This window comes from Camelina sativa, chromosome 4 (genome assembly GCF_000633955.1).
Source record: "Camelina sativa cultivar DH55 chromosome 4, Cs, whole genome shotgun sequence".
In the NCBI taxonomy this organism is placed as follows: domain Eukaryota; kingdom Viridiplantae; phylum Streptophyta; class Magnoliopsida; order Brassicales; family Brassicaceae; genus Camelina; species Camelina sativa.
The window spans coordinates 27780857-27793288 of NC_025688.1; the positions used below are offsets into that span (position 1 = coordinate 27780857).

Sequence of the window (12432 nt, forward strand, 5' to 3'; positions counted from 1 at the left end):
ATCTTAAAAATAATAGATAAAGAAGTAAATAACTAGAAAAACTCGAGTGTTTTTGTAAAAACGGGAGATAATAATCGAGCTAAAAAGTCCAAAAATCGAATCTTTTGGTTAAAAGAAAGAAATAATGGAACTTCAAAATCACCACGTGAAAGACATCTTCAGAATTCTAGATTTGTCAAATCTAGAAGGGACCTCAGATATTTGTTTTTTTTTCTTTTCTTTTTGGTTTCGAATATCATTTGTTTAATACTACTATGTTAATATATACAAATCATTTGACATCATTATAAAACACAAATTGGCCGTACATTCTTCGTCGAAGTAGCAATAAGCATTAAGGCAAAGGAAGAATGAAGTCTGTTTCCATATTCCTTGTTATGTTCGTCTTCTTTGTCGTCGTTTTTGGTAAGTACTTGTGACTTAATCTTATATAGTTACTAGTTACTACATTACTACATATACAAGATGATCACTATATGCAGAGGCACCAGAGAAGATTGAAGCCGGTGACAAGTTCAAATGCGTGGTTGAGTACGGGGGAGACGTAGGTCCCACGTTCTGTAACCCTAAATTCTTCCCAACGCTGTGCCGTCAAAACTGCCGGAGCTTCAAAGGTGCGAAAGGTGGTAAATGCGTGAAGCAACCCAAACACAAACCTATCAAATGCTTTTGCGATTACTGCAAAGACGACTAATCTTTACAAGCGCATCAAACCGCCCCCTTCTCGCCGTATAGACGTTTGTAATTCCATATATATATATATATATATTTATAAATGTATCCTTGAAATAAGGTCCCAACATTGTCATGCATGTATTGAGTATTGTCGGCATATATAATATGTTATCCTTTCATATGTGTTAGGTATGCTAATTAATAAATTATAACAATGCCTCTTGTTATAGTAATCAAGCATATCAAGAATTATCAGGAAAATGAAAAGAGAAGTGACAATCTGTAGGATAATTTACATATAGCAGACTAGAAGACCCGGTTCTAAGCTAGTGTTGGAGGAGCTTGAACACAAGGCCCTCAATATTTTTACAAAAACTTAATGTATAATATTATACGGCCCAGATTGTAGAAAAACAGTATCTTTTTATATTTTGTATTGAAGTAAATAACATGTATATTGGTTATCTACTATAAAAAATATTGCCTACAAGATTTTTTTTTTATATACAAACTAGAGGTTGTGGACCTTGTGGTCCGGGCCGTCCGGCCTAGTAGATATTTTAGTTATGACGGATAACGACAATAATCCTCGTGATAGATGTTATGCCTCAACGACAAAGATAAATAACACCACAGCTACAAGGGTATGAGCCCTGCATTTTACACATATATACATTATCAACTCCAAAGTGAAAGAGGGAGAAGAAGATGGGCATCGCAACGAAGTCATCAGTTTCTACCTTGGCCATATTTTTCATCCTCTTCTTAGTCATCTCTGGTAAATTAACTAACTCCGTATTCCTCACATATTTGTTTAAATTTGTGATTCATACGATCCATAGAGTATTTCTCTTGGTGATCACAGAAAGTTTATATATTATATATGTGACTTTTATTTGCTTAAATTTATATATGAGCAGAAATATCTGAGATACAAGCGCGAGATGATGACGAGTGCCTGAAAGAATACACCGATGCGCCTCCAAGCTATTGTCTGGCTTATATTTATCCGTCATTGTGTTATCATAGATGCCGTTCGGACAAGGGCGCTAAAGGTGGGAAATGCGATGATGATATTAAATGCTTCTGCGACTTCTGCAGCGACAAACCTTACAATCAGTTTCTAAGCAATGTTTGAATCTTGTATGTGTAATGAAAAACTCAAAGGTAATTGAGTGTTCCAAGAAGTAATGTAACAAATGAATAACTAAAATAAAAATAAGAAACGCTAGACGTTTCACGTTTGCTTGTGTTATGATACGATTTGCTTATAGAAAAGGATTTGATAAATTATAGAATTGGAATTACAAAAGGAACTGAGGATTTTGTTAATGGAGCTCCTCCCACTCCCCCTAAAAGACCTCACCAAATACTTGATAAAGCTCTCTAACCCTCTCTACATTGTATATATAGATAGACAAAAGAAATAAGCTAAACCAGCCCCGGTTTACTCTCACACTAAACCTTTGTTAAGTTGATACTTAAGAAAAATATGATTAAGCCATTGAACTGCTTCTATCAATACCCCTACCTTTGAAAACAACCTTGTCCTCAAGGTTGAAATGAGCAAACTGTTTAGCCAACCCCTTCTTTGAGCTTCCCAGGACATTCAAAATATGGCATCACTTCCCGCTTCAGCAACAACTCTTCATGCCCTGTTTTCAGATTGTCCCTGGCCTCCAAATCCAAATTCAGCTCTGATCTGACTTGGAGATTTTCCTTTAGCTGCGCCAACATTACGTCTCTTGCTTGTATCAGAGTCTCACACGTCAACATGTCTTCAATTTCGTCATGACTAATATTCTCTGCGAAAGAGGACACTGAACTAGGCAACATGATTATCTGTTTGGCCGTGACATCATCCAGTTGAAACACCATTTCTATCTCCCAAGGTTTTTGCTCCAGATAACGAATTTTCCACGCCATGCCATTCTTTTCTTTTTCCCGTTCAGCCACCTTGTTTAGATAGACAACAAGAAACCCCCTCTCCATCAGCTTAACTTCTATTTTTCCACTAACAACAGCCACACTGATTTTTAGCACTATTTGAAATTCATTCGCCCTTCCACTTGCAGTAGTGTAGGCAAACCCATCCACTTGCAGTATTGTAGGTAAATGAAACTGTATGCTTCTGTTTGCTGAGACCTCCATTGCAGCAACAATTTCCAGAGAAGAATCATCACCACCCATGAAACCTGCACTAAGAACCAAGGGAACTATCTCCAGGCTAACACCCTGCCTCCCATCCAACGCTTTCAAGCCCGCACTAAATAGTTCTTCAATTCCCAGCACTGACAACTGAATCCATTTGTTAACGTCAATGCAAACTGCATGTCTTGTGGTAGCAATGGCAAACTCTTTACCGAGCGATAAGGCCCATGTTCTTTTGAAATATGTCGTTTCCATTAACCCTTTGCCTAGTGGAGTTTCTTCTTTCGTATACGTTCGCAACACCCAAGTGTTCCTGTACTTCTTTTTAAATTTGACTCTCTTCCCACTAGTCATGGAATGCTTCTTATCTACTGTCATCAATTCCCATAACAGCTTCGACTTGCGCTTATGTCGAAATTTGTGTCTCTTTCTACTAGACCAACTCATCATCTCCATAGCCGTTCTGATTCCCACTTTCAGCACGTCCAAGATCACTTGATGCATTTGTTTGTCATGCTCCTCTAAATACGTGACAACCCAGCTTATCAACCCTATTATGTCAGTCATTTCGCCAACTGTCATGTACGTCATGTCAAGGCTCTGCGATCCTCTCACTGTCTCCATTCTTTCACGTATGAACATGTTCAATCTTCGAAGCCAAATTAGCTTTGTCCAGTCCAGCTTCACAGTTTTGCACTTGACCCTATGTGGCTTGGTATAGTCTATCTTCCTCTCTACCTCAACATGTTCTCCTTTCCACGACTCTTTCTTACACCATTCCTGGACGCGTTTCTCATAATACTTGAACTTGAGTATAAAGTTCAATGTCAAGACAACCTGATTTCTAGAGAACCTCTCTTTATTCTTCTTCTCATGCTTGTTGCGTTTTTGCTTGAATTTGTGTTTCCTCCAGTTGGCGAGCTTCTTCAAAACTGTTAGATATCTCAACGACAGCTTTTCATACACCCATTGATGAACATATAGGTAGTGCGTGATACCCTTGCTCGCATACTCCATCTTCATCATGTTTTTCTTCTGTTGTGCGTGATACCCTTGCCACAACAACCTTTTGTTGAACGTTCGGTGGTGCATCTTCATCTTGACACATGTCTTCTTATTCCCCATCTCAACCGAATCTTTCAACAGACCACAGTTCCACCATTTTGCAACAATTTTCAGCATCACTCCTTCACTTTTCACACATCCCTCTGCCACTCCATGTGGGTTATAGTTATTTGAATGATTCTTCCATGGCTTCTTCTTTTTCTTTCTCGTGAGTCTATTATCTCCCCTCAACCTTTTGTTAAATACTTGGCTGGCAGATAGCAAATGATAGTTTTTTCCAGCATAGACCAATATAGTTGTGTCTGGTCTGTCATGTATGTTCTTCATCTGGATTCGAGAGGTCCCCAATTTCACTATTCCAGCTTTGTATTTAAACCCCTTAGCCTTTGTGAACTTCTTCCGAATTCTCTTCGTGGTAGTCTTTTTCCCTCTTTGAGACAATTCCTCGAACACCTGGTATACATGATTTGGCTTAGCTGCATGTTCCTCTAACACCTGCGGCAAATAGAAGTTCATATGTTCTTCTATTCTCTTTGTCAATAGCTCCACAAAGCCTGTATCTCCTTTGAGTTTGAAACCACTTTCAGACCCATCAATCTTTGAAAACGTTTTCCATCTCTTCTTCTTTTTCTTCTTCGTGTTCACTTTTCTTTCCATAGGCATTTGATCGAACACTTGGTGGACATGTTCACTCTTCTCAATATCTGGCTCTTTTTGCACACCCATTTGTTCTTTTTGGAAGATATTATCCAACAGATCTTCTTTTTCTGCGACTCTTTGACATACCACCACTTCTGCTGCTGCAGTCTTCTCCTTCTCTTCACCACTTGGTTTTTCAAGACACTCCTCAGTCTCTAGGAGATATTTCTCTAGTTTGTCCAAACAGCTCGTCCATCTGCTCATCTTAGAGTCAAATTCATCACTCTGCGTTAGATCAGCCACAACGCTCTCTTTCCCTTTGCTGAATCGTTGAAGCAGACCGATCTTGATCTCATTCCAGCTTGTAAACGCAACATGTGACTCCTGGAACCACAATAGAGCAACACCTTCCATAAATCCATATGCAAAAGAGATCTTTGTCTCTTCTGTGAATCCATGGTCCGTGAAGTAATCTTCAACCCATGAAATCCACATCGCCGGATCTTCATCACCATAATAAACAGGAACCTCCACAGAACCATCACCATCTCCCATTGGGTCGAACTGCTCTGATACCAATTTGATACGATTTGCTTATAGAAAAGGATTTGATAGATTATAGAACTGGAATTACAAAAGGAACTGAGGATTTTGTTAATGGAGCTCCTCCCACTCCCCCTAAAAGACCTCACCAAATACTCGATAAAGCTCTCTAACCCTCTCCACATTGTATATATAGATAGACAAAAGAAATAAGCTAAACCAGCCCCGGTTTATTTTCACACTAAACCTTTGTTAAGTTGATATTTAAGAAAAATATGATTAAGCCATTGAACTGCTTCTATCATGTTATTATTACTAATTAATGTCTAAATGATGATAAGTGGATGTCGATCTCGCACAAGCTAGATCAAGCTGTGCCAAGAAGGTTTCGCACAAGTTTTATAGTAATCATGCATTTGAGGAAACTGCAGTTTCTACAATAAATGTAATATTCATCAATGGAATGAAGTACAATAAGATCATATCATACATAGAATCTTGTAATTGTGTATTGAAATTTGCACTTAAAAAAAGAGTTTCATTCCTCGTCTGACTCAAGGCCTGGTATGTACTCTAAGCTCACATCAAATACCACTGGACTGTTTGGTGCAACTCTAGGCCTCCCTGGAGCTGAGGTTAGACCCTTTGGAAAGGCCAACTTATGGTGTAACATTTACAGAAGAAAAAATGCAGAAAGTTAGAAGCTCTGTTACATCAATTGATTACTGTGTATAATCTTGATGAACACTTACAGGCCCTGGAATGTATAGTCTGCGTTTGCCACCTGCTTTCATGCTCAAGATTCCTTCATCAAGTCCCTTGATCACCTGTTCAAAAGTATCAGAAACTACCTTTGTAGCTAAAGCTAAATCCTTTACTCTGATCTCTATGAACTTTGTTATCCAATAAGCTAATGTAGATCCAAAAATTACCTGGCCAGACCCAACTCGAAAGAGATACGGTAGACCTTTCTCCAGGGAACTGCAATTGAGTGAATGTGACCATTTGGCAGTAGATTCATTCAGCTAATATGATTTCACGATAAAAAAACCAATCCATTAAAGAAGATCAAAATGTTCTGTTTTTGAATGTATTGAGAAAGATCACCTGTCAAAAATTTGCCCTGATGGAACCATAGCCACATAATTAGCAGCAACCTACAAACAACATTTTGAAACGTTTTACATATATCTCACAACAGTTTTTACAATGGTTTTGAATCATTCCTTTTACCTGAAAACCAACCGGGGGAGTCGGGCCTCTACCGACTTTGATATCTTTATACTGCAGTCCTGATTCTGTGGTTACCATTGGAACCTTCACTCATATAAAAACAAAAGAGAAACCCTCATCAGTCTCAAAAAAGGTTTCAATATATAGAAAGGCCCAAAAAGGTGTTTTTAGTGTGATCTCACCATACATTTTCAAGCTCTTTCTCGCATTCAGCTTCACAGAGTCTTGGTTTATCTTCTGGAGGCAAACCAGCTGCATAAGCCGCAAGTGTGCTCATTGACAATCCTCCTGACACTCCGAGTACTAACAGCATTGCATCTCTACGAGTAGAGAGACTATTGAATCTACAGCTATGCTCTCTTGTTTCTGAAGGGATGTTTCGAAGCTCATACTTGACTCTTGTAGCTACTATATGTCTCGATGTATTTGGATTCTTCTTTACAGAGAGACCATCTCTAGATGCTGAAACTAAATTACATAACTAATAATGTCAGATTCCAAAAGAACCCAATAAAAACATGTGAGTAAAGGAATTGTACAATTCTAATTGCAACCATGCACGCACACAAATGAATGAAGCCGGTTTAATCTGAACTAAACCGCCCTGATTAAGAGATTCAACAAAGGTGAGATTTTTATCTCTGAGAAACCCAAAATCGCAAGTGGATAAGAACATACGAAAAATCTCAACTTTGTGAAACAAATCAATCAAGATTGTTCAGAAGCTTAGGGGGAGGGTCTTACCTAGAGGTAGCAGGAGAGACGGAGAAGAAGCTGCCATTTAATTTTCAGTTTTAAGCTCGAGAAATTTTTACGATTTGATTTGGGCAATTTGGATTTTGGACAGAGGAAGCTTATTAGTGGATAACGAAATCTCTGGTTTTTGGTTTGTGCCTACGGTTTCTTGCTGACTTGTCTTTTCCTTTTTTTAAGTTCGATAGAGATATAGAAACATAAAACGTCAAGGAGTGGGTCATCTAAAAGTTGCAACGGCAAGTAGTTTGTTTTTTTTCCTACATATTTAAGTGGGGTCCACTTCCTCATCATGCAAAACGCTGTCGTCTAAACTTCCTCCGGCGGTTGAATTAGAAACGCATATCATATGATTAAAAAAATATCCAAACTAGGATAAGAACATAGTTCCAATTATATATGTTGACATAACCAACAGATATATTAACTACATTTATTAGGAAAAAAAAATGAAATGGTGATTGCATGCAAATAGATGGAAAGATTAACTTAGAGGGATCCTTAACAGAAACAATGGCATTGTCCTCCATGAGGAAGAGGTTTGCATTGACCACCTTTGCCATTATCGCAACCATTAAGACACCAAGTGTTGCATCTGTCCTCATCTTGAGATGTATTGCATTTGCCGAATTTTGGATGTGAATTGCAGCACAACGAACCACTCTCCGTTGAAATCGACCCTTCAACATCTATAAATTAAAGAAAAAAAAAAGAAAAATTAAAAGCTATCTAGATCAGATCATATAAGCGTATAAATAATACATAAGTATATACATTTGCTAACTATACGTTAATTCACGCTCGACCTTACAAAGAGTTGTCATGAAAAAACTTAAAAGTTTAGCCAAAAACTAACCAATGGAGAAAAGGAGAACAAGTAGCAAAGCGAAAGACACGAATTTCATGGTTGTGGCCATCTTCTTGAATCTTGATCTTCTTTCTCGTTGTATAATAGTGAACTTAAGTTTGTTTTTCTCTATGTTTTCGTGAAATGGCTATGTTCTCGATCTATTTATATTTGATTTCGCATTGTTTGATGATTCCATGCATAAATGAAAATCTTACGTTTTTTAGAGATTCAAATAAGAAAATCAATGTTATTCCTGAATCAATGGATGGTGAATTTTTACAGTCAATCAGCTTTTCATTTCAAAGATAGAAATTATACACAAAGAAGTAATGCCTTTCAATGTCGATACGTTTTTAGTCTGGAGTGTTTTCTTTTAACAACAATAGAATCTCCATATTCAGTTTGCAGTTACAGAATTACATTCAAATAAGTGTCCAACGATTTAACGAAAATGCACAATTTTTTGTAATTTTTTTATTTTAGAAATACTAGTGCCCCGGCCCTAATCCAAATATTGGTTAAAGGACAAACGCAAGAGCAAAACCACGGAAACAAAATGTTTAATTAAGAAACTAATTTTAGGGCAAGATGTTTAAGAGAGAGAAACGTTTGGCGTAAATAATTCTGTTTCTGATACAAGATTCTGTTTCAAAGCCAATGTACGTGTGTTGGCTTTGAAAGCTTAATTACATTGTGTCAACCTTTGTTCTAGATCCGCCGTGCTTATACATAAACGGAAATCGTTTATCGATATTATTACAACATTATTAGCTAGCTAGTGTACTATTATGATACTTTTTCTTATATATGTGATCTCTTATTCTTATATCGTGAACATAGGCTATTTCCGATGGATAGAGAGAGACACAACTCTAACAAGTGAGGTTATCTCCAGGTTGGACTCCAAGCTTGGCACAATAGTCTTGGAAATACTTAACCCTATTGGCGGCTTTCTCTGTAGAATCTCCTCCGGCACATTCCCTACTATTCACAGCCCTGATAGTCGCGCCAAAGCCCGATTTAAAACTCGTGCGAACATTAGTGGTCCAGAACCAGAAAGCGGTCTTGAAGGCAAGAACTGGATCTTGAGCCACTTTCTCTGGTGAAGCCAATATGTTCTCTTGCAGGTCTCTTCCACAGGCACCGTAGTTGTAGTTCCAAGAGAGCTGGATCGCACCACGACCATAGTAGCCCTTTCCTGGTGCACATGGGAACTCTTGTTTCTCTAAGTCGCAGTATTCTCCTTTTTCGGCCTTGGCTGGTCCATCGATTTCCTCAATGTAACACAGGGCTACAACAAGATATAATAATATGGTCACAAAAACGAATGTATAGTGTTGGACATATACTAATTACTGGTTTTATTATTTAATATGCTGAAATTGAATATTGTCAAATTAAACCAACAAAGTCGTAACAAAACTATTAAAACCTTATATTGTAACGTAACTATCTTTATTAATTCAAAATTATTTGAGCAAATTACTTACACGCTGTTTCTTGGGCGACGTGAGCGAAGAACGCAGCTATTTCACGTTTAGAGATGGAAGCACCGAAGCTAGGGTACGAATTAGCTGCTGCGATGAAGGTGTCGCGGCTGTAGAATCCTTTGCCTGCACAATCACCTCTTGGGTTTGTTATAGAGTTGAAGAACTCTGGTGTCACCGTTCCTTCAAGTGAAACAGCAGGATCTCCACCGCCGCTGCCACCATCGCTCCGACAAGGTCCTGCCTGGCAGCCCTTGCCACAGAACTCGTCGGTCGTACCACAGTAACCATATTGGCTGCAACATAAGCCAGACGCGCAGCCACAGTTCTGAGCCATGACCGGTTTGGAAACGGTTAGGATCAGGAAAAAGAGAGTTGTGAGAAAAAGGGCAAATCGGTCATTTCGTGATGTGGTTTTAGCGTGATTGGCCATTGTTTTTCTCTGTGTGTCTGTGAGTGAGGCAGAGAGAGATGTACATTAGCTTCGTGTTTTATAGATGAAAAAATTGTAGACGATGATGGATCCGTGAAGCATACGTTTTTGTGGTACGAAACAAGTATCTTGTAATTTCTACGTCAACGTCAACGCTAACGCCACGTATTAGTCCTTTTGCCCATTCGTCACGTTACGTTGGGAATTTTCATACAAACATCGAAATTTACTTTTAAATCTACGGAATTCGTCGTTAAATCAAATATACTTTTGTTATTGTAGAACTGTGATGTAAACATTCAGTCTAAAGTAAAGTTACCAGAGATAGCATGACATAGGTGGCAAAAGTATATGTAAATTGGTTTTCGTGTGTCTAAAAACGCATGAAACTGATTTTAATTAAAAATACTATTTGCCTAGTTTTTTTTTAAAAAAAGTATGGTTTTGCAAAATTAGAAAACAATTTGAATCGGTAGAAGGTTGTTGTCAACTGGTTTTACTAATCCCATGTTGTGTGATAATACAAATTAAGATTTGACAATAGACGTGTGAAATTGTGTTTTTTTTTTGGACAAAAGACGTGTGAAATTTTGTAAATAACAGAAAAAGTCATAAATTGCTGGCAAAATTTGTTGTTGAATAAGTCTTGCAAGAAATAATAATCCCATGACACTGGATACATAAAGGATTTAATGCATTAGTATCCATAATTTTGAATAATACATAAGAATAGTCTATGATGTTGATCTCTCTTGAATAGTAAGACTTTCTTCTTTTGGTCCAACCATTTGAAATTATTTTCAATGACTTTGTAAACTAGCTAGAAGTCTAGAACTACTTGTGAAAGGTTACTGTATATATCTTTATTAATATCTAGTTTTATTTACGTCCCATTCATGCCTTGCTAGTTTCCATTCCCCACCGGCACTGACACTTGCATATGTTTGAATCGGAGCAGACAGCTTAATTGATATCGTTGACTGAGACTAGAACCCACCATCTATCTAACAATGGTGAAAAAAATAAGGAGAATTTTCATTTCACTTCTTCCTTGCAAGATTCGTCAAATTTAGTTACTAATAATAGTCCGTACGGAGAGAAACGGTAGTTAAAATTGATAACTAATTAATAAAGTTTATTTTTCACATTTATGGCAGGGAGATTTGCTTTGCTTTACCTCCTTGCTTCACATTTCTGGGTCTCGGCCGGTACGTTTCCATACCTGAACACATGTCTTATTTCATCTCTATATTTGTTAACCGTTTTGTTATATCTATATTAGTGATGTCGTCGAGGAACTTTACAATAGAGAACAAATGCGATTCCACGATATGGCCTGCATCCTACTCTTACAAGGGATCACTCGAAACAAATGGTTTCCGTCTGGAGAAGGGACAGACGCGTACCATCAAAGCGACGTCGTCATGGGTAGGTCAAATCTGGGGTAGAACGCTCTGCTCGACCAACTCATCAGGGAGCTTCTCATGTGTCACCGGAGACTGTGGCACCGGGGAGATCGAGTGCAACAAGACCGTCGTTGAAACGTATAATTCAGCAACTTTGGCAACTTTGGCCGAGTTTAACCTCGCCGCGACTCCTGACGATGGTGAAAACTATTACGATGTCAGCGTCATCTATGGTTACAACCTTCCTTTGCGTGTAACACCTGAGAACAAAAAGTGTGAACGCATTAAATGCGTCGTTGACATGAACGAGACGTGTCCGTCTGAGCTGAGGATGAACAATGATGAATCGAACAATCCATATGCGTGTAGGACCTCATGTCAGCAAAATCAATTGCCGGAGCTTTGTTGTGTCGGACTCTACGTCGATAAAGATGTCAAAGCACCGGAAAACTGCAACCGGACTGTCTACTCGAAGACTTTCAACCACGCGTGCCCAGACGCTTATAGCTACGCCTACGACAATAAGTACTTCACATGTCCAGGCTCCTCCAACTTTGTCATCACGTTTTGCCCGCCTAGTACAATAAAACCAGGTTAGTTCCCGTCCACTCGCCTCTATTTCATTTTAAAAGAACTTATATTCATCTCTCTCATTATTTATGTTAGTGGGTAGGCCAAACATCAAAAGTTCAAAACACTAGACATCCGACGACCACTCCTTATAAGATTATCTTAGGTCAAGAGATGCTTCAATGCACCATAGGAAATGTATCCTAGTAATTTTAGTTTGTATTTTTACCGTCGATCAGTTACATCTATATACACCAGACCAATTTTTTGGATCCATATATATGTATATAAACACTATGTGAATTCTATAATTGATTAATTAATATGTTGGCAAACTAAAGCAAATGAGTTTGCTACTTCTATGTATATTGAGGATATATACAACGGAGTAGCAGGTCAAAGGCCTCAGCCTCATACAAAAAATGATTTTTTTAAGAAAACTCGAGCAGGAGCAAAACGTTACTTTACTCATGTTTCACGGAAACGTACATAATTTTACTTTTCAATTAATCTAAATCTTTGTTTGATACATTTGCAGGAATATCTCCATGGAAGTTAAAACTCATAGTTGGTACACTTCAACCGTGTGACATTACTCACAAATGTCTTACTCATTAATTTGTCATT

The 12432-nt window shown here is 38.0% G+C and overlaps 7 protein-coding genes across 7 annotated transcripts in view; 4 read left to right on the forward strand and 3 right to left on the reverse strand.

Annotated features, from left to right (window-relative positions):
* The window catches only part of LOC104782878 (defensin-like protein 197), a 4037-nt gene extending 3181 nt beyond the window's left edge, over positions 1–856 (forward strand). Inside the window, exon 3 of the mRNA XM_010507941.2 lies at positions 752–856. The gene's annotated coding sequence lies outside the window, so the exon portion shown is untranslated. The remainder of the gene's footprint in view (positions 1–751) is intronic.
* On the forward strand, positions 184–856 carry LOC104782877 (defensin-like protein 197). Its single transcript, XM_010507939.2, has 2 exons — positions 184–405; positions 483–856. The coding sequence occupies exons 1-2, from the start codon at positions 351–353 to the stop codon at positions 692–694; spliced, it is 267 nt and encodes an 88-aa protein (XP_010506241.1). The 5' UTR covers positions 184–350; the 3' UTR covers positions 695–856.
* Positions 1393–1930, forward strand: LOC104782876 (defensin-like protein 194; the record flags this gene model as incomplete). The annotated part of the gene is given in 2 exon segments (XM_010507938.2): positions 1393–1453; positions 1596–1930. Coding segments are annotated over 2 exon segments (279 nt in total), but the record flags the coding sequence as incomplete, so codon positions are not given.
* LOC104782883 (peptidyl-prolyl cis-trans isomerase FKBP16-3, chloroplastic) lies at positions 5471–7208 on the reverse strand. Its single transcript, XM_010507944.2, has 7 exons — positions 7051–7208; positions 6494–6774; positions 6307–6390; positions 6181–6230; positions 6006–6054; positions 5826–5900; positions 5471–5731 (listed from the first exon to the last, which is right to left on the reverse strand). Exons 1-7 carry the CDS (start codon positions 7085–7087, stop codon positions 5612–5614), a joined length of 696 nt encoding a protein of 231 aa, XP_010506246.1. The 5' UTR covers positions 7088–7208; the 3' UTR covers positions 5471–5611.
* On the reverse strand, positions 7505–8024 carry LOC109132629 (defensin-like protein 22). Its single transcript, XM_019244394.1, has 2 exons — positions 7916–8024; positions 7505–7748 (listed from the first exon to the last, which is right to left on the reverse strand). The coding sequence occupies exons 1-2, from the start codon at positions 7974–7976 to the stop codon at positions 7561–7563; spliced, it is 249 nt and encodes an 82-aa protein (XP_019099939.1). The 5' UTR covers positions 7977–8024; the 3' UTR covers positions 7505–7560.
* LOC104782884 (endochitinase CHI) lies at positions 8501–9870 on the reverse strand. Its single transcript, XM_010507945.2, has 2 exons — positions 9400–9870; positions 8501–9200 (listed from the first exon to the last, which is right to left on the reverse strand). Exons 1-2 carry the CDS (start codon positions 9827–9829, stop codon positions 8782–8784), a joined length of 849 nt encoding a protein of 282 aa, XP_010506247.1. The 5' UTR covers positions 9830–9870; the 3' UTR covers positions 8501–8781.
* The window catches only part of LOC104782886 (LEAF RUST 10 DISEASE-RESISTANCE LOCUS RECEPTOR-LIKE PROTEIN KINASE-like 2.4), a 3592-nt gene continuing 1902 nt past the window's right edge, over positions 10743–12432 (forward strand). Inside the window, exons 1-3 of the mRNA XM_010507946.1 lie at positions 10743–11037; positions 11112–11828; positions 12344–12376. Of these exons, the coding sequence (XP_010506248.1) occupies positions 10980–11037; positions 11112–11828; positions 12344–12376 (808 nt within the window). The 5' untranslated portion in view covers positions 10743–10979. The remainder of the gene's footprint in view (positions 11038–11111; positions 11829–12343; positions 12377–12432) is intronic.

What these genes read in the sequence shown, in the direction of transcription:
- LOC104782877 (XM_010507939.2), top strand. Translation starts at nt 351, where the DNA reads ATGAAGTCTGTTTCCATATTCCTTGTTATGTTCGTCTTCTTTGTCGTC. An exon ending in CTTCTTTGTCGTCGTTTTTG is followed by an intron (nt 406 to 482) that starts GTAAGTACTTGT and finishes CACTATATGCAG; the next exon opens with AGGCACCAGAGAAGATTGAA.
- LOC104782883 (XM_010507944.2), bottom strand. Translation starts at nt 7,087, where the DNA reads ATGGCAGCTTCTTCTCCGTCTCTCCTGCTACCTCTAG. An exon ending in GCGAGAAAGAGCTTGAAAAT is followed by an intron (nt 6,391 to 6,493) that starts GTATGGTGAGAT and finishes ATATGAGTGAAG; the next exon opens with GTTCCAATGGTAACCACAGA. An exon ending in CTCCCCCGGTTGGTTTTCAG is followed by an intron (nt 6,231 to 6,306) that starts GTAAAAGGAATG and finishes TGTTGTTTGTAG; the next exon opens with GTTGCTGCTAATTATGTGGC.
- LOC109132629 (XM_019244394.1), bottom strand. Translation starts at nt 7,976, where the DNA reads ATGGCCACAACCATGAAATTCGTGTCTTTCGCTTTGCTACTTGTTCTC. An exon ending in TGTTCTCCTTTTCTCCATTG is followed by an intron (nt 7,749 to 7,915) that starts GTTAGTTTTTGG and finishes TTTAATTTATAG; the next exon opens with ATGTTGAAGGGTCGATTTCA.
- LOC104782884 (XM_010507945.2), bottom strand. Translation starts at nt 9,829, where the DNA reads ATGGCCAATCACGCTAAAACCACATCACGAAATGACCGATTTGCCCTT. An exon ending in CGTCGCCCAAGAAACAGCGT is followed by an intron (nt 9,201 to 9,399) that starts GTAAGTAATTTG and finishes ATCTTGTTGTAG; the next exon opens with CCCTGTGTTACATTGAGGAA.